General features: G+C 40.7%; 1 protein-coding gene across 3 annotated transcripts in view; it reads right to left on the bottom strand.

The window, feature by feature from the left end:
- LOC127660800 (B-cell linker protein-like) overlaps positions 1-17,431 on the bottom strand; it is a 43,030-nt gene extending 25,599 nt beyond the window's left edge. For 2 of the 3 annotated variants that reach the window (XM_052151219.1, XM_052151221.1), the window contains exons 1-3: positions 17,132-17,431; positions 16,116-16,178; positions 892-938 (exon numbers count right to left, since the gene is read on the bottom strand). In XM_052151219.1, the coding sequence (XP_052007179.1) occupies positions 892-938; positions 16,116-16,178; positions 17,132-17,218 (197 nt within the window). In that variant the 5' untranslated portion in view covers positions 17,219-17,431. The remainder of the gene's footprint in view (positions 1-891; positions 939-16,115; positions 16,179-17,131) is intronic. The other variant, XM_052151222.1, reaches the window with a different exon arrangement.
- Positions 17,432-23,570: the final 6,139 nt, after the last annotated feature.

Genomic DNA, 23,570 nt, shown 5'->3' with positions numbered 1-23,570 from the left:
CGCTCGTCACTGCTGGTTAGAACAATGAGAGCCCAATGCATCAAACATAAAACTCTGAACCTTCATCCAAAACTCCTGGATCTTAACACCCCCCCAAAAGACATGGGTTGTGTCTCCATCTTCTGATTGGCATCTCCAGCAGGTGGGTCTATAAAATCTGCAGGGGGTCCAATCGAATTGAATTGCATAAGGCGCTCTCTGAATGATACTTTTGTGTTCTTTTAAGTAACGAGACCTCATTCAGTTCCACTCTGTGTCATCTGAGTCATCATTGAGCCTTTGTCCTGTGCATATGTAATTACAGTGAACGATCCTCTCTGCCCATATTTGGAGGACTTCCACCTCTGAATCTTAATACGATTGGTTTAGCATTCCATGACGCTGGACTACTACATCAATCAACTATTAAATAAATACTTAGCTATTACTCTGTATATTTTTGTCTCTGAATTATACTTTTGTGTTCTTTTAAAGTGTGAAGAGGTGGTCACCATAAACTGCCATTGTATGACATCACCGAGCACAACATATTTTCCTAATATCTCCTTATGGGTTCTATACGACTTTTGAGTAAACAATGACTGAATTGTCATTTTTGGGTGAACTAATCCTTAAAATACAACAATTCAAAAAAACTTATCTATTGGTTTTAGATTGGTATTTTTATCTGAAAATGTGGTTCAGATTTTGGAGATACAGGAGGCGTATAAGACTTTTCAATCTTATACTGTTGTAACACATCACTTCTGAGTGAGTTTGTGTGTAAGTTATGTGGGCAGCTTCCTCATTACATCAGACAACCATTAAACCAACAGTAAAGAGGAACTCATGCAAGAAATGTAATGGTTTACTGATTTGACTTGGGAGGAGTGAAAAGAAATAGATCCTTACGGTCGCTGGACGAGGCTGAATTTGGTGACATCACTGTCAGACAGGTTCTGTCGAAACAAACAACAGTGTTACAAAATAACATCAAAGTAGTGTTGACATTCTGCCATTTTTCAGTCATTAAAAACATCAAGGTGAATTTCTATAAAGAGAATGAGTAATATTCAGTGACAGTTCTGACACAAACACACATAGATTGTCAAGTTAAGTTTAAGAAAACAACAGTATATTGTATAAATTAGGTAGTATAAATCTATTTGTCTAACTTTTGACTTAGTTATAGCCTATAAAGGTATATAGATAGGTAAAGGTCTACCAGAGGAAAAAAATGGAGGATGTAATTAATTGTACATCACTAAGTAGTCAGCCATCAATCATTACAACTTTTACAGGGTTGCTTTCTTATTTCCAACACTAGGTGGAGTCAGAATCCAGCAATAACTGGAAAACATAGAGTTAAAGAAATAGTTCACCCAAAAATGAAAATGATCTCATTATTCACTCACCCTGATGTCATCCCAGATGTGTATGACTGTCTTTCTTCAGCAGAACACAATTGAAGATTTTTAGGAGAAGATAGAGCTCTGTCAGGTCCAAGCGTGCCGCACAAGCCCTCAAAAGTGAAGCCAAAACGTCTCGATCGCCCCCCGGTGACTGGTCCTAGTATAGGTCATAAGCCCCGCCTCCCCATGTTATTCAACGGGACGTGAGACCAACTAAACAATTAAATTACACTTCACATATCTTTTTTCCAAAGATAGTTTCAGTCATTTACTGTCGTTTCTATCACGTTGATGTCATTTCAAGTGTTTGTTTTCAAAATAAGTTTGTTTTTAGTTATTTGATGCTATAAAAACGGTGCTGTGACATCATGATTGACAGCTGTGATTGACAGGTTCTCTGAGCGAAGTAGTCACCGAAGCACCAACAGACTTTTTTTCGGGATCTTCGGAGGACTGAGGAGATTGGAGCTTTAAATTGAATATCTACATTTTTATAATTAATTATTTCACACCGTCATAATTCAGAAGTCAAAAGTGCAGGGGCGTGTGCTTGCGATTGATTCGGCGAGAGTGAGGGCGGGGCCTTGATTTCGCGGCTTTACTTCCTGCTCACTACTGCGCAGGTCTGGTCCCAAAATCGCAACTGCGCAGACTCAAGTCCCAAGATGTCAGCGCTATATCGGGACACTGGCGGCTTCAGTTCTCACCAATGGAAAAGAGCGAAGGGGCGTCGTCCATCTTTTTTTACAGTCTATGGTCAGGTCCTTATAATGCAAGTACACGGATGGCAGCACTTTGACGGTCCAAAAGTCACATTTTGGCAGCATAAAAGCAATCCAGTCGATCAATGAATCGATAGGTTTATGTAAGAAATAAGTCGATAATGAAAACGTTATTAACTTTAAATTGACGCTTCCGTCCAGGGCTCTGATGCAGTTTGTAATGGCCGAAATCTCGCGTGACGTTCGTTCCTCTGTTGTAAACAAGCGGCGCTTCTGAATTCTCGCGTGAACTCAACGACGCGCTTATGTCACATGACAGCTATGTGATGCGTCAACTGCTGGCCGGAGGTGCTTTTTAAAAGTTAATAGTGATTTAATTTTAATTATCGATTTATTTTTTATACAAACTTGTCGATTTGCTTCAGAAGACATTCATTTATCGACTGGAGTCGTGTGGATTACTTTTATGCTGCCTAAATGAGACTTTTGGGCCGTCAAAGTGCTGCCATCCGTGTACTTGCATTATAAGGACCTGACAGAGCTCAATCTTCTTCTAAAAATCTTCAATTGTGTTCTGCTGAAGAAAGACAGTCATACACATCTGGGATGGCATCCGGGTGAGTGAATAATGAACTATCCCTTTAAAGCATCTGAAATAGAAACGGATAAAACCATTTCACGTGGTGATAAATTTAACAAAGTGACCGGCTAATTCTCTTTATTACTTAACGGACAACTTACAGGCCTTATGCAACCTACTAACTCTGATGGAATCAAACGTGTTGTCTCTTTCTTATTCATACTTCCTACTTATTTACATTATAAATTAATTAATACCTCCCTTTGGCCTACTTTACCTTCATTTCCCCACTTATAAGTAATATGAATTGCTGACTGTCCTGACAGGGGCGTGTCTAGATTGGTCACATTAATGTCTAAACCGCTGGCAACTAAAGTGAGTACACCCCTAAGTGAAAATGTCCAAATTGGGCCCAAAGTGTCAATATTTTGCGTGGCCACCATTATTTTCCAGCACTGCTTTAACCCTCTTGGGAATGGAGTTCACCAAAGCTTCACAGGTTGCCACTGGAGTCCACCTTCCATTCGAAGATGCCCCACAGATGCTCAATAGGGTTTAGGTTACTCGGTATATTTTTGTCTGTGAGTAAAAAAATAGACTGGTTGTATTGTACTGTAATTGAAAGCTTTCCAACAACATATGACACATGAATATTTGATGAATTTTATGTTTTTACTGATTACAATAATATGTGCAGAGCAAAATTATTAATAAATGATCAAAATGAAACACGTCTGATATGTCTGCAAATTTCAAAGCACTTGTTCAGTTTTGGTCATAATGCCTGCACTTATTTTAAAGTGTATTTTGTGTTGGTCAAGACTGCAGTTATTAATATGTAATATAATGTTATTGTTTCCAGTGGGTCCATCCAAGCTTAAATGGTTAATAACATTTAATAGAATATTTAACTAGCATTCGACTATTGAAATTCCTGAAAATGTACATTTTTATTATTATTTATCAGGGACAATGAGTTACACTTCATGCCACCCTTGAATGAGTCATTGCCCCACATGGTGTGAGTGTGCCACCACACTCAAAAAAGTCTGGACAAGCCACTCTGTGGGTTTCCCCAGCGTTGTGTACAGTTGTTGTGTTGAATGGGTCTAGCCAAAAGAGCCCACACCGAAGTATATTCTGGGCTCTATGGCTCAATCAGGTTAGGTTATTTTGCCAATGTAAATGTCATTGGGATTTTTTTGTTTTTGTTTTATCATCTGCCGGGTGAAAATCTTGAGTCAGATTGCTTGGCAAAGTAAGAGCACATGTCCCCTCAAACAAAGCACTTTTTAAGTATTAAAATGCATTGGAGAAACTGGAATGCCCAATATAGCGGATGTAGAACAGGTAGTCCCACCTTACAGGTTAAAGAGCCAAACACCGTCTAGATACAGATATCACCTGTCAGTCAGCTCCAGAATGTGTATGCGCATTAGCTGGATTAGCATAAAAAAAAAAAAAAAAAAATAAAATAAAAAATGTCTTTCTTTTTTAGCGTGATCTGAACTTAATAAGCATTATTTATAAATGTATGATACCATTGATATCAGATTTCACTGCTGATTTGAAAAATGTTCTTTGATTATAAACTTGACCATCTGCTTTGGAGATTCCTGTCTATGCCCATTCAAGTAGATAGGAGCTGTACTTTTGTGCCACTTGTATCCATAGAAAATAGCTGCTCTGGAGCGTTCCCAAGATTACGGCTAAATAGACTGACTCGCCTCAAAAGGGACTTTGGTTACTAGTTTTTTAGAGGAATATTCAGGGTTCAATACAAGTTAAGCTCAATCGACAGCATTTGTGGCGTAATGTTGATAACCACAAAAAATATTTTTAGTAATCACTCACTGGAGAAAATATATATGTCATAAATTAATTATTAACCTGTTTGATCTGGACAAAATAGTTGTCATTTTAAAGCATATAACTTGGACATTACAATGCATATAACTGTTTCTAACAGTTCTTAAATAATGGTTGTTATCACAAAAGTATATTCAGACATTAAAAAGATGAGATATGTGTTGTATGAGTTATATATCGTTGGAAAGGTCTCAATTTGTAGAATGAAATTAGTACATTTGTTTCACTCAGAGGCCAAACTTGTCATATAACTTAGACAGTGACACTTTGTAACTTAGAACAGACTATTCCGATTCAAACGAGCTCAAACACAACATAATACGACGAGTAGATATTGAAATATTCCTCAGAGAGTGTGCATGGAAAGACGATGCACAAAAGGTTGCTCAACACACATCCACATTTGTGCTTATCTAAAGGATTGCGATGCTCCTGAACATATAATATTTCTGTATTCATTTCCAATGTCCGGTCATTTTGCTATGGTGTTCTGGGTGGTTGCTATGGTGTTGCTAGGCAGTTGCTAAGGTATTCTGGGTGGTTGCTAGGATGTTTCTAGTGGGTTGCTATCATGTTCTGGGTTGTTGCTATGGTGTTGGTAGGTGGTTACTAAGGTATTCTGGGTGGTTGCTAGGGCGTTTCTAACCGGTTGCTAGGGTGTTCAGGGCAGTTGCTAGGATGTTTCTAGTGGGTTGCTATCGTGTTCTGGGTTGTTGCTATGGTGTTGGCAGGTGGTTGCTAAGGTATTCAGGGTGGTTGCTAGGGCGTCTCTAGCCGGTTGCTAGGGTGTAGGGCGGTTGCTAAGGTATTTTTGGTGGTTGCTATGGTGTTACTAGGTGGTTGGTAGTTGTCACAGATGGTTACTATGGAGTTTTTACATAGTTCAGAAAATCTTTAGTAACGAGTGCCTTTAGTACGGCAACGCAACAAGTGTAACAAGCTGAAATAAAACCAATAATATGTCCAACCATCCATCTTCAACCGCTTATCCGAAGTCGGGTTACGGGGGCAGCTGCTCCAGCAGGGGGCCCCGAAATTCCCTATCCCGAGCCACATTAACTACCAATAATGTGTAAAGAATACTTTCCCAATTTTTTGTTTTGTTTTCTGATACCATATGTGAGCAAAGTCAAGGAATTTTATTCAAGTTGGATTATTTATATATATATTTATATTTAAGTCATCTGGGTCAAAATGACTGAAACACAACATAAGGGTTAAAGGCAGAAATGTGAAGCTTTTAATTTGATAAAAGCACTTTTTTCTAAAGAATTGCATTTAGTTTAGCTTCACACATTTTTCTATAGAGTACTTTGTAGCTTAGCTAGCTTCATTTTTGATTAGCTTTGTTAAACTGTCGACATACTGAAAATGCATTGAGGCTAAGCTCACTAGCGTTAGCATTAGCTGGCCCAACAGGCTAACTTAAATATTCAGCTATAGATTGATTTATTACATCCTTCATGTTTTTTTATAGTCTCAAATATAAGCTGAGTGGAAAAAGATCTACTTCACATTTCAACTGATATCCAAAAACATACAGTGAATTTATAAAAGTGTGAGAAAGGAAAAGGGTTTGATAGAGACAAACTCAAGCAGTTGAGCTTTCTTAACTCTCCACAGACAAAAAGACAAGAAAATCACCCTTCCATGCCTACAATTTAAGCTTAGCCTTTTGACCCAGAATAAAATATAGAATATTTTGCATGGGCACCTACTTGGATGCGGCTTGTTAGATTGAATTATTTATGTTGAGTTTCTCGAGGAGTCAGAGAGAGAGAGAGAGAGACGGGATCCGCCGCCGCATATTAAACAGACCAGGTTTTCCCGTAAGCATAGCGCAAAGTTTCTGCTTGGCTCAGTGAAAACCCTGAGTCTCACATCAACTGCATTTGCAACCTGGTCCAAAGCTGTCTGAAAGTCGTCAAATATATCTGAGGAATATATCAAGACCTCAAGATCACCAAGTTTGACCTAGTGCTCTCTCTTTAGGAATCACACACAGTTAGTCCTTCACTGGAGGACGTTGTCAAAATGTACTCCTCGTGTTGACAGATTGAGTCTTTTATACTGATCTGAGAGCAGTTCAGTGTTTGGGGAATCTGCTTTGTGATATAATAGCAATGCTTAGATCCTCATATCAATACTTGTGTGTATATATATCATGTCCAACATTTCAACAATGAAAAAGGTTTCTCAGTGCGCCCAAAGCGGTCTATGAAACGCAAGAGTGAAACTGAAACCGTATAAGGGTCAATGACGTGACACTCAGTGTTTTGTCTGGATCTGTTAAGTTATTAAAAGTACATTAAAAATGCAGTTCACACAAAACTGAGGACGAAGTCATTTAGATTTTTTTTCGGGCCTTAAAAGAAAAAAATTTAATGATTTGTAATTGTCTGGAAACCCAAAAAAATACAAATAAACCAAAGGGCCCTATTTTATTTTAAGCGCAGCATAATGCTTTAAGTCATAAGTGCAAAGTCAGCGAGCATGAACATAAAGTTTTGGTATTTTCGTGCAAGCATGTGCTAAGTCCAGGCACAAGTGGGTTTGGCGAAACTGCACGAACAAAGCGCTAATGGGCTGGACCAAGTGCAATTTAATTCTGGGGTTCTTCTCCAGTTATTCCACCGTCTCCGTCCTTAGTCCATTCCCTCAAGCACCAGCGATATAAACAAAGACTTAAAAAAATTAACTGTATGCAATTAATTAAAATAAATGACATATATGAACTTATGTTCTTTTGTGCATAAAATGGAGTTTTATAATACTAGGTTTGGAAGGAGCAAGGTCATTTAATCCGACCAATCACATCGCTAGAGTAAGCGTATATAAACAGCCGCTTACCTCTACAAGGCGTTGAGTCTTCCGGTGTTTAATCTAGTAACAATTACTTTCAGGCGTCCGCAGGCACTATGTTTAGCACGTAACCATGTTTTCTATTGGCTCAACACATCCCTAAGCAGCACAAATTTACATTTACATTTATTCATTTAGCAGACGCTTTTATCCAAAGCGACTTACAAAAGAGGAAAACACAAGCGAATCATCTTAAGGAGACAGTGGTACGAAAAGTGTCATACTACAAAGTTTCACTATCATCAGAATAGTATACAAAACAGATTTAAGTGCAACAAGAATTGTAAATATATATGTATATATATTTTTTATTTTTTATTGACCGGTTAAGTGCTTTTGGAAAAGATGGGTTTTTAGCCGTTTTTTGAAGATAGAGAGTGAGTTAGCTTCCCAGATTGAGTTGGGAAGGTCATTCCACCACCGTGGTATGATGAAACTGAAAGTCCGGGAAAGTGTTTTGGTGCCTCTTTGATTTGGTACGACAAGGCGACGTTCCTTAGCCGACCGCAGGCTTCTGGTGGGAACGTAGCTCTGCATAAATGTTTTTAGGTATGCTGGAGCAGATCCAGTGACTGTTCTGTATGCCAGCATCAGGGCCTTGAATTTAATACATGCATCAACCGGCAGCCAGTGGAGAGAGACACAGAGTGGCGTAACATGTGCTCTCTTAGGTTCATTAAAGACCAGACGTGCTGCTTCATTCTGGATCATTTGCAGAGGTCTAATAGCACATGCAGGAAGGCCTGTACTGTACAAATGTACTGTACAGGTGCCGTGCCGTCTTTCGGGCCATGCGACAAACTTCCACTTAACTGCAAACAGCGCACGCTCTGTCCAAGCGCTGCAACACCGCGTCTTTTGGGCTGTGCAAACAAACCTCCTACTGCACTGCAAACAGTGCAAATACGCTGTTCAAGTGCTGCAATCATGGAGTCTTTAGGGCCATACGACAAACTCCCACTACACGGCAAACAGCGCAAAAGTGTCATCCGCCACCATTCATGTGCCACAACTGCGGCACATCTTTCAGACCATGCGGCTCAGCCTTCATGGCTCCGCAACCCATATTATGCCACTCAAACCAAATTAACCATCACCCACCTAGCATCCGACAAACTGACGAATGCCGTGTTCAATCCGGGTGGCGGAGGACGAGTCTCAGTTGCCTCCGCTTCTGAGATCGTCAATCCGCGCATCTGATCACGTGACTTGTTGTGCATGACACCGCGGAGACTCACAGAATGTGGAGGCTCATGCTACTCTCCACGATCCACACACAACTCACCACACAACCCATTGATCACGACCACGAGGAGGTTACCCCATGTGACTCTACCCTCCCTAGCAACCGGGCCAATTTGGTTGCTAAGGAGACCTGGCTGGAGTCACTCAGCACCCCCTGGATTCAAACTCGTGACTCCAGCTGTGATAGTCAGTGTCAATACTCACTGAGATCCCCCGACCCAAGATATTTTGACATTTTTATGAAAAGGCACATTTGGTTTCAATATGTATTGTGTGGTGGGTGGCGAAACCAAGCCCTAATATTAATCCAATATTACTGTTAGTTTTGTGAAAATGTGCTATTATCATCACTATGTGTAGCAAGTTACTCCTCGACACTGTTTTTATAGTGTCAAATGTGGAACAATGTATAAACGGATCATTTTATGTGCAGTGTTCACAAGTCACAACGTTCCTGTGATCTACCGAGTCTTTCGCTACACATCATGGCATAGGAGCAGATGGTAAAAGCATAAACGCCACATGAATATGCAAAGATTTCAATATATGCCCTTAGAATGCTCTCAAGAGGACACTGAGAGTGATGCAGAGGTGCGTAATACTGGAAAACATGTCCAGAACATCTGGCACGCTGCTACTATATCAAACTTAGTTTGAGCAAAAGATTGATGTAGTACATTTGATCTGATATACTGAAGGTGACAGGACTGAACCGACTCATGTAGACGGTCTACTAAAGATATTATCAGTGTTAAACAGTCTTCTAAGCATCCTAACTCTAGACGTTCAGACTTATAATCAGGGCTGGACTGAAATCAACTTTGGTTTGTGTTTCAAATCATGATGGATAGTTAAAAATCAAACTACATGCCTTATGAGTTATTTAAGGCTTTTCAATAATCCTATTTGACTGTTTTTAAAGGGTTGAAAGGAGTTTACGGAGCCACAGTCTTGGGAATTTAAATAGGGTTTAACCTGATCAAATTCGACGTGCTTAAATGAAGTTTATCCATTTTGAACCTATTTTAGATGTACAATCAAAACTGTATATGTGGACTCTAACACATACGATTAGATAAGAATCTATATGTGTGTGTATTGTGTACTGACGATGTTTCTTTAAATGTTTGTCATCTTTAAATAATGTAAGTGTCAATGATGTCACGCTCTTTTTTTTTTGTACTGAATTATTCAAACATACATTACAAATGCAATTCGCACAAAACAATGACTTAAATACACCTCTTCTATGATTAATATGTTTCCAAATTCTTAGTTTGAAGTCATTTTGATATTTGTAATGTCATATGGTGTTACCGTCTGGATACAGTAAAACATTTTTTTTATAAATAAATAAAACTTTAATTAAAGCTGAAATTCTTGAAAAATAAAAGTTTTCATGAGTAGTGCAGAATAACCTTTTTATTCTTAAAAAAATGGCAGTAAAAATATTGTATTTTAAATAAAAGCATTTTTACATAATGTCATTTTCTGTAACAATTTCAGCAAAATGCAAACAAATATTGATGTTGCGCCAACACAAATGGATTAAGTAAACTCTAATCTAAGTGTGTTTCGCTCGTGATGCGTTGCTTTCATTATAATGAAGTAAACTGAATGAGCAGCAGAAATCAGTTTTACTTTGGATTTGACTAAACTCCAGATTCATTTGGAAACTCAGAATTATTTGTTACGTTTATGAGGACAGCGCAAACGCAATATCTTGTCTCGCAAATGTAGCATCAAATTAATAAAAGTTAAAAACTAGGGCCATCGATTTAACGCGTTAATTCAGTGCGATTAATTTTACAAAAAATAACACGTTAAAAAAATTTACGGAATTAATCGCAATACCCCCGGACCGTAATAAGGAACATTCCTGAGAAATGCAAGCTTATAGTACCACCTGTTTACTCCAGGGGGCAGTAAGTGAAACTTCAGCTGTCTGAGCAACACACAGTTTATACAGTGAAGAAACACTTCAGCAGAACAACACAAACATGAGTTACATTCTTGCGTTCAAAACACTTGAAGGAGCGCAAATCTGAACTAAGAGATCTCAAGATGTGTTCTGAGTATTAAACTATATTTAACTTGACACAATGAACTAAACATTTTGTGTTTATGATGCGACGCACCCGAGACGCTACACAAGCATGTCTGACGCAGGTGTAGATTGACAGGTCCTTAAACAAGCCCTCATAATAAATCTCTGATTGATAAATTCACTTGTGAACTGTTGATCAATGATTGACTTATGATCAATAATATGATAATAAACAATACATTGTATTATAAAGCCACTTTTTGTATCGTTTTATCAATGATTAACTCTTCTGCCACAGGAATGTAATACATTTTAATTATCTGAATATAGTGTATATATATATATTAATTTTTAAATATTTAAAGATAACTATGTATAATTATATATTGATATAAATATGTATAATCATTATATATTGAGTTATTGTTATATGAGGGGCTTTCTCAGCAAATATTTGTATATGCGATTAATCGCGATTAATTAATCGGGACACGATGTAATTCAGGGGTTGATCGCGATCTACCAGTCAATCGCAAAGTCAAATTCTGGGGAATTTGGAGGCCAGGGCAACACCTTGATCTCTTGATCATGTGTGCAGAGTGGCAGGGTGCATGTAGAGCGGAGGAGGGCGGGGCCGGGCTGGAACAACACACGCCTGGTCCCCAATCAGCCTGATGGGGGCGCACAAGGGATAAATGCAGCCGGTGACGAAGGTTCGAGAGAGAGAGAGAATGACATGCAGCTGCTCTGTGTTTATGTTTGTGTGTTTTCCGTTCAGTTTATCATTAACCTGTTAATTATATTGCCAAGCCGGTTCTCACCTGCTCCTTTCCCTTAAGCTGCTTTACATTGGTGCCGAAACCCGGGAAGGAGGAGGGATGCCTGTCGCGGAGTCCTCAACACTGCCATTCTACCCAGGGGAGCGGAGGAGTGCCCTCCATCCATCAGGGGACGGAGTAGGTAGCCCGATCGCCCAGATGAGGGGAGCGTCCGCAGTCAAGGGACTGGATCCCCGACTGCCTGGAACGATGGAGCCGCTGCCAGGGGCGGAGGAGTGCCCTGCCATCCCCCAGAAACGCAGAGGGGTCAAGAGGATCGCTGTCCGCGAGGGGAAGAGGGACTGGACTCCCCGATGGCCTGGAGCGGTAGGGCCACTGCCAGGGGCGGAGGAGAGTCCCCACGGGTCGCCAAGAACGCGGAGGAGCGTTCTGTCTGCTGGGGGTTGGTCTGACTCCGGTCCGCACAGGAAGGAGCGGCTGCCGTCTGCCTGAGAGGGTGGAGGAGTGACCGGGAACCACGTGACGGCGGGGCCGTGCTGGAACAACGCACGCCTGGTCCCTGATTCGCCTGATGGGGGCGCCTGAGGGATAAAGGCGGCCAGTGGTGAAGGTTCGAGAGAGAGAGAGAGAATGACGTGCAGCTGCTCTGTGTTTATGTTTGTGTGTTTTCCGTTATTTATATTGCCAAGCCGGTTCTCATCTCCTCCTTTCCCTTAACTCGCTTTACAGTGCATTATCATGCTGAAAGAAGCCACTGCCATCAGGGAACACCATTGCCATGAAGGGGTGTACCTGGTCTCAAACAATGTTTAGGTAGCTGAACATTGCCTAGAGCATCACACGCTCTCCACCGACTTGTCTTCTGACAGCAGACATAGGGACTTGTGACTTGGTGACTTGGACTCGAGTTGCTATTTTTATGACTTTTGACTTGACAAAAAATGAAATACTTGAGACTTGACTCGGACTTGGAAGTTAAAGACTCGGGACTTGACTTGACTTGAGACACGAAGACTTGAATGACTTGAGTGTTAATCACATCATGTTTTCAGTTTGAATATAAAATATATAAATTATTTAAAAAATAAAGTTGATCCAGCTGGAGCGCAGGCTGAGAATAGTTTTGTCATGACTGGATCACGACACTATAGGCTATCATCAGCCATGCCCTCTCGTACCTTACGCACACCACGCCCACTTAGATCAGATAACCCATCAACATGTCAGCCGGAGGGTAAGCGTTACCGAGGGTCATCGCTTCGGCTTCAAAAATGATTATCAAGATGGTAAAAGACCAACAGCGCTTTGCAAGACATGCAACGTTAAGATCGCGGACAGCCAGACGACAACCTCCAATTTAGATCCGCCATTTGAAGAGCCATTCTGCCCAGTAAGTGCTTGTCAATTTGGTAATTTTATCTGGTTAGTTGGTAGTTAGCTAATGTAATAATAGCAGGGTTCCCACGGGTCCTTGAAATCCTTGAAAGTTTGTGAATCTGAAAAATAAAATTCAAGGCCCTGGAAAGTTCTTGAAAATAAACATGCATAGATACAGGTCCTTGAAAGTGCTTGAATTTATTTTGTGCAAGAAGTTTTCTGGAAAAAAAAAATCTGTCCATTAATTTTTCATTTCGCCAACACTTCGTGGCTTATGCTGCATACTAGCCTGCTTGATTTACGTTAGTTACGCGCATTTACGTTAAGTGTTTCCCGCGCGAGGTACTTTGTTTTGTACGTTGCCATGACGTTCACGCGCGCTGGTACCTCAACGTTTCCCACTCACAGACGTTGCAAAAATAGGCTTATGGATATACTCTGTGTGAGTGTGTGTGTGAGTGAGTGAGAGAGAGAGAGTGTGTGTGTGTGAGAGAGAGAGAGTGTGTGTGTGTGTGAGAGAGAGAGTGTGTGTGTGTGAGAGAGAGTGAGTGTGGGTGTGGGAGTGTGTGTGTGTGTGTGTGTGTGTGTGGGTGGGAGTGTGAGAGCGCGAGAGTGAGTGAGTGAGTGTGGGTGTGGGAGTGTGTGTGTGTGTGTGTGTGTGTGTGTGTGTGTGTGGGTGAGAGCGCGAGAGTGAGTGAGTGAGTGTGGGTGTGGGAGTGTGGGAGAGAGAGTGTGTGTGAGAGTGTGCGCGTTTTTGTGATATACCAGGACAATTTTGTAAGTTATAAACTGGTAATCACAAGGTTATTATGCTATAAATGTGCTTTATGAGGACATAGACTAGTGTCCCCATATTTCAAATCACTTAAAAATCATACTAAACAATGTTTTATTGAAAATGTAAAAATGCAGAAGGTTTTCTGTGAGGGTTAGGGTTAGGGGTTGTGTTAGGTTTAGGGGATAGAATCTATAGTTTGCACGGTATAAAAATCATTATGTCTATGGAAAGTCCTCATAAGGATAGGAAAACAAACATGTGTGGGTGTGGGAGTGTGGGAGAGAGAGTGTGTGTGAGAGAGAGAGAGAGTGTGAGAGAGAGAGTGTGAGAGAGAGAGAGAGAGTGTGTGAGAGAGAGAGAGAGTGTGTGAGAGAGAGAGAGTGTGTGTGAGAGTGAGTGTGTGAGAGAGAGAGAGTGTGAGAGAGAGAGGAGAAATGTAACAAAGTTTAATGCATGTAACTGTGTTTGAGAGAGAGAGAGGGAGGTGTTCAGAGGGTGTGTGTGTGTGTGTGTGTGTGTGTGTGTGTGTGTGTGTGTGTGTGTGTGTGTGTGTGTGTGTGTGTCTGTTGGATGTTAAGCTGTTATTTGTTTTATGGACTCAATGTTGAAAATTTAAAACATTTCAAACACTGTTAGCAGAAGTGAAAATTAAATAATTTTATGAAGTTACAATTTTGTTTGATTCCATGATGTATTTTACTGAACATGAGTATTGTAATTTACTGACAGTTACTTATATCTTGTCTTTTCACTTTATTATGATCAGATTCTGCAGGTAAAATTACAATAATAAGGTGACTTGACTTGGACTTGACTTGGACTTGACTTGACATGCCCAAGAAAAAAATACTTGGGACTTACTTGAGACTTGAAGGTTAAGACTTGAGACTTACTTGAGACTTGCACATGTGTGACTTGGTCCCATCTCTGTCTGACAGTAAATCCTGCTGCCATCATTTCTCCAGGTAAACGCCGCACACGTACCAAGTGATGTAAAAGAAAACGGGACTCATCGGACCAGGCGACCTTCTTCCATTGCTCTAAGGTCCAGTTCTGACACTCACGTGCCCATTTGACGGTTTCAGAGATGCTCTGACCCAGTTTAACAATTTGGCGATTGTCAAAGTCACTCAGTCACCCAGTCCTTGACATGTGGCCTTGTTATGAGATGATCAACGTTATTCACGTGAGTATATCTGTGAGTGGTCATAATGTTTTGGCTCATCAGTGTATATACTGTATATACAGCTCTGGAAATCTCTGTATATTATTATTTCATCTCACCTCACCTTTGGTTCATGGTCTGCACTTATATAGCACCTTTTTAACCTTAACGGTATTCAAATCGCATTACACTGTGACCCATTCACACACATTCATACACCAATGACGGCAGAGCTGCTATGCAAGGTGCTAGCCTGCCATTGGGAGCAACTTGGGGTTCAGTGTCTTGCCCAAGAACACTTCGGCATGTGGAGTCATGTGGGCCGGGAATCAAACCGCCAACCCTGCGATTAGCGGCCGACCCGCTCTACCACCTGAGCCACAGCTGCCCACGCCAAGCTGTATATCTGTGATATACAGCTCTGGAAAAATATATACTGTATATTATTATTATTTGTTTTTAAACATGAAATAATTAAGTTGTGTACACTCATGGATTTAAGGTGCAATTTGAATACCTTTTACTTGATGGTTACACCACATGACATATTTTAAGTCATTAAATAATGTTTTTTTTAAAACAATTGTGAAAACAACATGAACTCAAAGATGACTTTTCTATTAATTTGAGATATGTGTTTTGTACTTTTGTCACCTCGGACAACCTTATTTGTCAGTGATCTGTAAAATAAAAAAACATGTCAAATCAGTGGGGTTTAATAAGGCGGGCATCACTCTTATTATTGCTCATATATGGTTCTAACATTAGAGTTAAAAATCCCCAAAATGATCAGACCTATTTTAATGTCCGACTCCTCAAAGCTTGTGGACTGACCACAAGTTGACCACAGGTATTAGTCACTAACATACTAACATCCTCTGGTTTTGCACCACGTTTCGTATGCAGATTAATAACTCACAACTGATACCTGCAACCATGTAAGATTCTGATTAGTTGGGTAGTTTGCATCATGTTGCCATTGGCACTAAACACATAAGGAAGTCAAGGTTATTTATTCACTTCTCCGTGTGAAAGAGTGCAAAAAACCAATGGCTGCATTTTTCTGTTGCCTTCCGTTACTGATTGTCCCTAAATGTGCCTTTAGTGTGCGTTTGGCTGAGAGAGAACCATGCTATTAACAGCCCAAAGGATATTCACAATTGACATAATTAACATTGCTATGAATGTAAAAAGCTAGCACAATAAGATTAGAACAGCTCATTATTTACCAAAGGTGAAAATTGTAATGAATGACCATAATATTGACCAAAACTAACATTGACAAAAAAGCAGAACCTACCAAAAAATGTTGGCCGTCAATTTTTTTTCTCTGCACTGTTTCTGCACAGTCCCTCATGTTGATCTGTGAACAGTATTAATCGGTTAAACCGATACATAAAAAAAGCAATTAAATATATTTAATTTCAATTGGTGTTTAAATAAGCATATCAGCAGCTATTGCAATAGATTTTTTGATAACCGATAGTTCCAAAAAGCAACTATCGGCACTGATTAATCGTAAAAGCAATATATCGCTCTACCTCTAATTTAAATGTTCAGTTAGTTTCCTACATGTTCAAGGTCCTTTAGCTACTTTCCGTGTGATTTTTTTAAAACTTTATTTAAAAGGCCAATTTGGTGCATAAAAAAAGCAATTAAATATATTTTTATAATGTAAAACAATAACGCAATAATACTTTATCAAGGTATAAACTTTTGATACCAGCATATGCCTAATAGATAATATACAACATAATTTACTCACTAACATTCACAAACACTAGTTTTTGTACATACAGTGGCCCCAAAAAGTATTTAGATACTTTAGCCACCCCTGAACATGAACATAAAGTCTGAATGTGTAATAAAATATCAAACCAAGTGCCATTATTTTTAAGAAAGACCTTTTCAAGCGAAACATTTAAAGACAATGTATTGTGACACTGTGTTTGTCAAACGTTAGAGGAAAATGTTGATAATGAATGTGTTGAACTCCATCTGTGGTTACTCTACTTGGACACCTGTGTGAACTTTAAGGGTATTCACTTCATACATCCACTACAAATCACCAAGACACTAGTTGATTCAGTCACTGAGAAAAATGTCACTTCCTTTGATATTTTGTTATCTAATGCAATTACAGTCACACATTTGTAAGTGTGATTTAAGTGCCAAAAAGTGTCTCAATACCTCAAGGGCCACTGTCTTTATCAAATGAACAACATAACAATTGAACAACATACATCTCAAAAAGAGTACGTTTAGAAAGTGCAAATGTTGTTGCCATTTGAAGGTTATTCTTATTGAAACACTCACCTGACTTAAGTAACTAGCCACCTGTGCTGGGCTCCAGGACTCACATTGTTCCCTGGTTGGTAAACTCATCCTGGTAGTTTCCTGCATTCACACTTCAGACACGGGTTGAATAACTAATGAAGAGTAGAGGCCAGCTGAACTGCCAGTGTGAAGGAAGTTTAACTCGGTCATGGGAAGTTCCTCTTGTTGTCAATGATGGTTACTACACCTCTCACACTTCTCTCTTGCTGAAACTGACGCTGCCGGAGAGTACATTTGGATAATGCAAAGCCATAAACATCCTATTTAGGTATATGTGTGATATTAATGCTGACTGTAATCACAATGAACTAATTCAAAGTTTTTTTTTAGAGTAATGTCCTTCTCTTTATGGGAAAACACGGATTGCACAATCTGAAAGGGAAATGAAAGATCTAAAAGTGACCACAGATGTTCATGCAGTTGATGCAATGTAGAACAATGGAAGAGAATTAGTCTAATATGTTCACGACATTTAAATGCACATTTATACTTTTGTATTATTGGAGCATGAAAGAGAAGCAAACGTAGAGCAATAAAAGACTGGTGAAAGCATTGTTATATTTCGCAATTCACTGCATTAGTGTGTGCTGTTGTCAAGTACTTTAATAAGTTAACTATTTACAGATGGAGTGTAATTAATGGCGAGAGTATCTCAACAGAATATGCAGATTATAATATATATATATATATATATATATATATATATATATATATATATATATATATATATGTATATACAGGAATATTTACTAATAGCTGCAGCTTTACCTATTTTAAATGGACATTAATCGGAAAATGTTTTGCATGTCAGTGTGGGAAATTAAACATACATCCACCCACAGTTTAAAAGGGCTCGATATACTCGTGTTTCTTCACAGGAAATGACAAAACATTTAAAGCAGATTGACGTGTGGTTTTAAGCACTGATGCTTTTAATAAAACTGCAGTTCTTTCACGAATAGGACAGCTGCAATGTTAGCTAGCCTACTAAACCATTAACATGTGATTATAACTTTGAAACATATGATTCTGTCACAGCTCCATCATCCTCTCATCTTCCCTTCATGCTTAGATAGACTTCTGTTACGCACCCAAATCCCAAAACCCAAATGAGTGGTGGTGGCGTAGTGGCTAAAGCACAGGGCTGTTAATCAGAAGGTTGCTGGTTCGAACCCCATGGCCACCACCATTGTGTCCTTGAGTAAGACAGGTTGCTCCGGGGGGGATTGACCCTGTTATAAGTGCACTGTAAGTCACTTTGGATAAAAGCATCTGCCAAATGCATACATGTAAATGTAAATCCCAGCAACGATGATGGAGGAGGAAATATAAACGCTAGTCTTAGTCCCATGTAGTATTCACTTGTTCATTCCATGCTAGCATTTATATTTCCTTCTTCATCATTGTCGTTTGCATTTGGGCTGTAACACAATTACTCTCTGTCTTCCTTGTGAAAGCGTAACAGAAGTCTAGTTCAAACATAACGGGAAGGTGATGGGATGATGGAGCTGTGACAGATTCACTGAAAACAAAAACGATTTTATGGTTAAGCAAATAAAGCAGAAAAGATTAAGTACTTTCTACATTGAATAAGTTGAATAATTCTGTATCGATGGTTTGAGAGCGTTTGACTCAGACAAGAGCGCTGTGAGCTGACAGTTGCTCATGTGATTCTCAGTAGTCGCCCTGGGGGGGTGCATGGTACTAATTGAATATTTATTACAGGTGTCAATCTATTACATTTTTTTTAATCAAATTAATTACATGGTATGCCGATTAATAAATGTAATTAATTGCATATATAACTATTGGCTGAGAAAGCCCCTCAAATAAAAATAATTCAATATATAATGATTAAATAGTTATATTTAAATAATTAATAATATATCTATATTTATATTATTGTGTCCGTGTACACATGCGTCAGACCGATGCTTCTGGAGAGTCTCACTTTGGTTGCATCGCATCATAAACAAACTGATTTCAGGTCACTGTATCAAATTAAACGTAGTTAATACTTAGAAAAATATGTCTTGAGATCACTAAGTTTGGATTTGCAGTCCATCAAGCTGTGTTTTGAATGCAAGAACGCGTCCTCGTGTTGTGATGTCTGATGTGGGTAATTGTGGTTTGTTCTCTGTATAAGCTGCTCGTTGCATATACAGCCGGAGTTTTGCTTACTGCCCCCTGGAGTAAACAGGTGGTACTACATGCTTGAATTGCTCAGGAATCTTATTATGATCCGGAGACATGATTAATTGTGTTCATTTTTGAACACGTTGTTTTTTATATAATTAACCATACTGAATTAACGCATTAAATCGACAGCCCTAATATTTAGACATTTTAAGATATTGTACGCTGTTTTGCCATTTCATTCAATTTTTAGCATGTTAACTGTATTACTGACCAACACTAATGATTCACTATACAAAAATCATATTACTAGATGCACATGAAGCAGCAGGATTAGTAATCAATACATTGAAAAAGTGATTGAATCGCTTTTAGTTGCCTATCATTCATCTGTTGACACTAGGGTTTCACTCTTGGGAGCCCACACATCTCTGATCTTTGAGAAAAGGCCAAAAAGAATTGGCGTGTGGAATTTGCATGCCACTCCCCCGGACATACGGGTATAAAAGGAGTGCCGCTTGCAAACACACACTCAGACTTCTTCTTCGGAGCCGAGCGGATGTGTCTTTTTCAAGACAACTTTTCGTTTGTGTGTATTTCCTGGTTGTGGTCGATATCTCTCCATTTCTGACGGCCACGATCGCTGTCTTACGTGTTTGGGTGCTACCCAAGCGGAGTCAGCATTCATGGATGGTTCATGTCCTCATTGCCGGTTAGCACTGGGGGCGATATGGGGACATATATACGATGGAACATTTGCCAGGAACGCCACCTTTGGCACAACCTTGTCGAGTTGCGAGAGGCCGACAAGGTTTGTTTCCTTGACGCCCCCATCTCCTACTTTGGGCTGTTTGGCGACAACGTCGGAGACTTTTCCCGGCAGTTTTCAAAGGTAAGGAAGCAGACAGAGGCTATACAACACATCCTGCCCCGACGGAGATACAGAACCCGCACTCCGTCTGCTCGTCACCCAGGGCATCCCCCTGCGGTGGTAACACCAGCTCTGCCCTGCCCCACAGGGCTCTGACGCCACCCGCCTCACGGCCGGCCACCAAGAACCCCAAGAGTGCTCCAAAGCGCTAAGGGAGCTGGTAAGCAGGCCACTCCCACCTCCGCCCGAGGGTTGGGTAGAGAATCCTTGTTTTCATTTGACTTTTGTTTTGCCAACATGTGGTACCCACATTTAAAAAAAAAAAGAGCAGTTTCCTCGTTGCCTGGGCCCTATTTCCGGGCCCCCCAATTTCACACGCCCAGCCATGGCACAAACCCGGCATCAGGATTGGTTCACGGCGGTAGACCTGAAGGACGCATACTTCCATGTCTCGATTATTCCTCGACACAGACCCTTTCTCCGGTTTGCCTTTGAGGGTCGGGCATACCAGTACAAAGTCCTCACACCTTCACGAAAGTCGCAGAGGCAGCCCTTGCCTGCTAAGGGAAGTGGGCGTCCGCATCCTCAACAATCTCGATGACTGGCTAATCCTAGCTCACTCGCGGGACATGTTGTGTGCGCACAGGGATCTGGTGCTCAGGCACCTCAGCCGCTTGGAGCTTCAGGTCAACTGGGAAAAGAGCAACTCGCCACAGTTCAAAGCGTCTCTTTTCATGGTATGGAGTTAGTCTCAACGACAGCACGCCTCACCAACAGGCCGCACATCGTTCCCTCATGGGACCTCTCCATGGTCCTTCGGAGCCTTCCTTTCAAGCCCCTTGAGTCAGCTGAGTTAAAGGCGCTCTCTTTAAAGACCGCCCTCCTGATGGCGCTCACCCCCATCAAGAGGGTAGGGGACCTGCAGGTGTTCTCTGTCGGCGAAATTTGTCTGGAGTTCGGTCTGGCTTTCTCTCACGTCATCCTGAGATCCCGACCGGGCTATGTGCCCAAGGTTCCCACGACCCCTTTCTGGGATCAGGCGGTGAACCTGCAAGCGCTGCCCAGGAGGAGGTAGACCCAGCCTTGGCGTTGCTGTGTCTGGTGCGTGCTCTCCGCAACTACTTGGATACCACGCAGAGCTTTAGAAGCTCCAAGCAGCACTTTGTCTGCTTTGGAAGACAGCAGAAAGGAAGCGCAGTCTCCAAACAGAGGATCGCTCACTGAGTCATTGATGCCATCACTATGGTATACCATGCCCAGCATGTGCCACCTGCGAGCTTCTTGGGCGTGGCACCTTGCTAGCAGACATCTGTAGAGCTGCGGGCTGGGCAACACCTAACACCTTTGCAAGGTTTTATAACCTCAGGGATGAGCCTGTTTCGTCCCGTGTGTTATCAGGTGAGACAAACAAGTAAGTTTGGGTCAGCTGGCCGGGAGTACTGCTTGCGCATTGCGCCTTTCCCCTCCCTTGAGGCGAAGACGTGCGCTCTTTTTTTCCCCAGATGCGTTCGCAAAAAAGTGTGAACCCTGGACGTACTTCCTCCTTAGCCCAGCAGCCGACGAGCCTTCGGAGAGGTAAACCGCATCTTCCTTGGGCAGAGGGCCCTCTGTCCTTGGTCACAGTGTTTGTAGTAACTCCTCCTCCCCTCCTTGGGGACCCCCCAGCATGGACCACATATGTCCCCCAGCTGAACGATTTTGTTCCTTTTTTGGGGAGAACAATAGAGAGAAGGCAACGGCTGGGCCAGCCAGTCCTTAAACTTCTGAGCAGTTAGCCGCTCCCCAAGGTGTAGGAGGCCGCTTCATGCCTGCCAGTGTGTTGGGGTAGTTACGCGATGGCTTGCTGCGTTGGATACGAGGCACACGTTCTGCCCGTCTCACACCACCAGTCTGCACAACTCTGTTCAGCTCTTGTGGCGTTTTCCATTGGGACCCCTAGTGTCATCTCATCGACACAAGGTCGAGTGAGTGACAGATAGGGAATGTCATGGTTACTGGTGTAACCTATGTTCCCTGATGGAGGGAACGAGACGTTGTGTTCCTCTTGCCACAACACTGAACTTTGGCTCGACTACTCAGTGCAAAACCTGAGTGTGTGTTTGCAAGCGGCACTCCTTTTATACCCGTATGTCCGGGGGAGTGGCATGCAAATATCAGAGATGTTTGGGCTCCCAAGAGGGAACCCCTAGTGTCAACTCATCGACACATAATAAGGAATATTCCGGATTCAAAACCACTTAAGCTCAATTAAAGGCTTTTTTGAAAAAAATTAAAAATTATTATTACAAAAAAGTAAATAAAAAAAATTTGAAAAAGCAAAAGACACGTTACAGTGAGACTTACAATAGACGTCAATGGGGCCAATCCGTAAAGGTTAAAATACTCACTGTTTCACATGTATAGACTGAAGACATAAACACAATTTTGGGATTTACCGGTGTTACTTCGTCATGACAACCAAGTTGTAATATTGCATATAACTTTACACAGAAATGTTAACGATTTCATCACACTAAAATCATGTTAACCTGTATAATCTTGTGTTGTGCCTTTACTTCACGTCTTGTGAAACAGTGTTTTTTATGTTATGAACTGGACCCATTCGCTTCCATTGTAAATGTCTCACTGTAACTGTAGTATTTGCCCTTTTAAAATAACTAAATAAACAAGGGTGTCAAAATTATATTTGTGGTAATTAACATTATGCCACAAATGCAGTATATTGAAGATAATTTCTATTATACCCAGAATATTCCTTTAATGTGTTCAACTGATAGAAGAACTATCCTGGTACTAAATAGGTTCTACAAAGATGAGATATAATAAGATGCAAATAATAACATTTACACAGAGACACCGTCAGCCGAATCACACACTTCCTCATGCATGTAATAATCTTTTGTAATGTGTCTTACGTTAACACAAATGATTTTTGCTCTGTTAATAAGAACATGATTCACTTATTACAGTTATTATTGTTATTATTAAGAGTGATTATTATAGCTGTTCTATTATGAACTCTTCTCTCCTCTTCTGAAATGCAGGTGCTCAGACATTGACCATTTTTCCACTGGCCAACAGTTTTTATTCTGGACCCGAGCCAAACCCACACTGACATGAAGAATTGAGCGGAAGTGGGTTTACAATTACACAAACGCTGCGGTGTGACACCAGTTAACCCCCGGCGTCAAGTTAATGAGAGTCGTAACATCATCGTCAAACACACACACACAGTCCTTGTGGAGCTCTTTACCTGCGGTTATGAGAAAATGACCCGTACATGAGTTTTCTCTCATAGCTTCAGTTCTGTGATGGCAGGTTATTCTAGATCAGGAGCGCAATCAACTCAATATTAATCGGTTTTATGGAAAACAAAGAATAGTGGAAAGAGCAAAGAGTGCAAACATGACA

Source organism: Xyrauchen texanus, chromosome 20 (genome assembly GCF_025860055.1).
Source record: "Xyrauchen texanus isolate HMW12.3.18 chromosome 20, RBS_HiC_50CHRs, whole genome shotgun sequence".
Lineage (NCBI taxonomy): Eukaryota > Metazoa > Chordata > Actinopteri > Cypriniformes > Catostomidae > Xyrauchen > Xyrauchen texanus.
The sequence above is the reverse complement of the archived record's forward strand: the minus strand, read 5'-3'. Positions and strand labels throughout refer to the sequence as shown.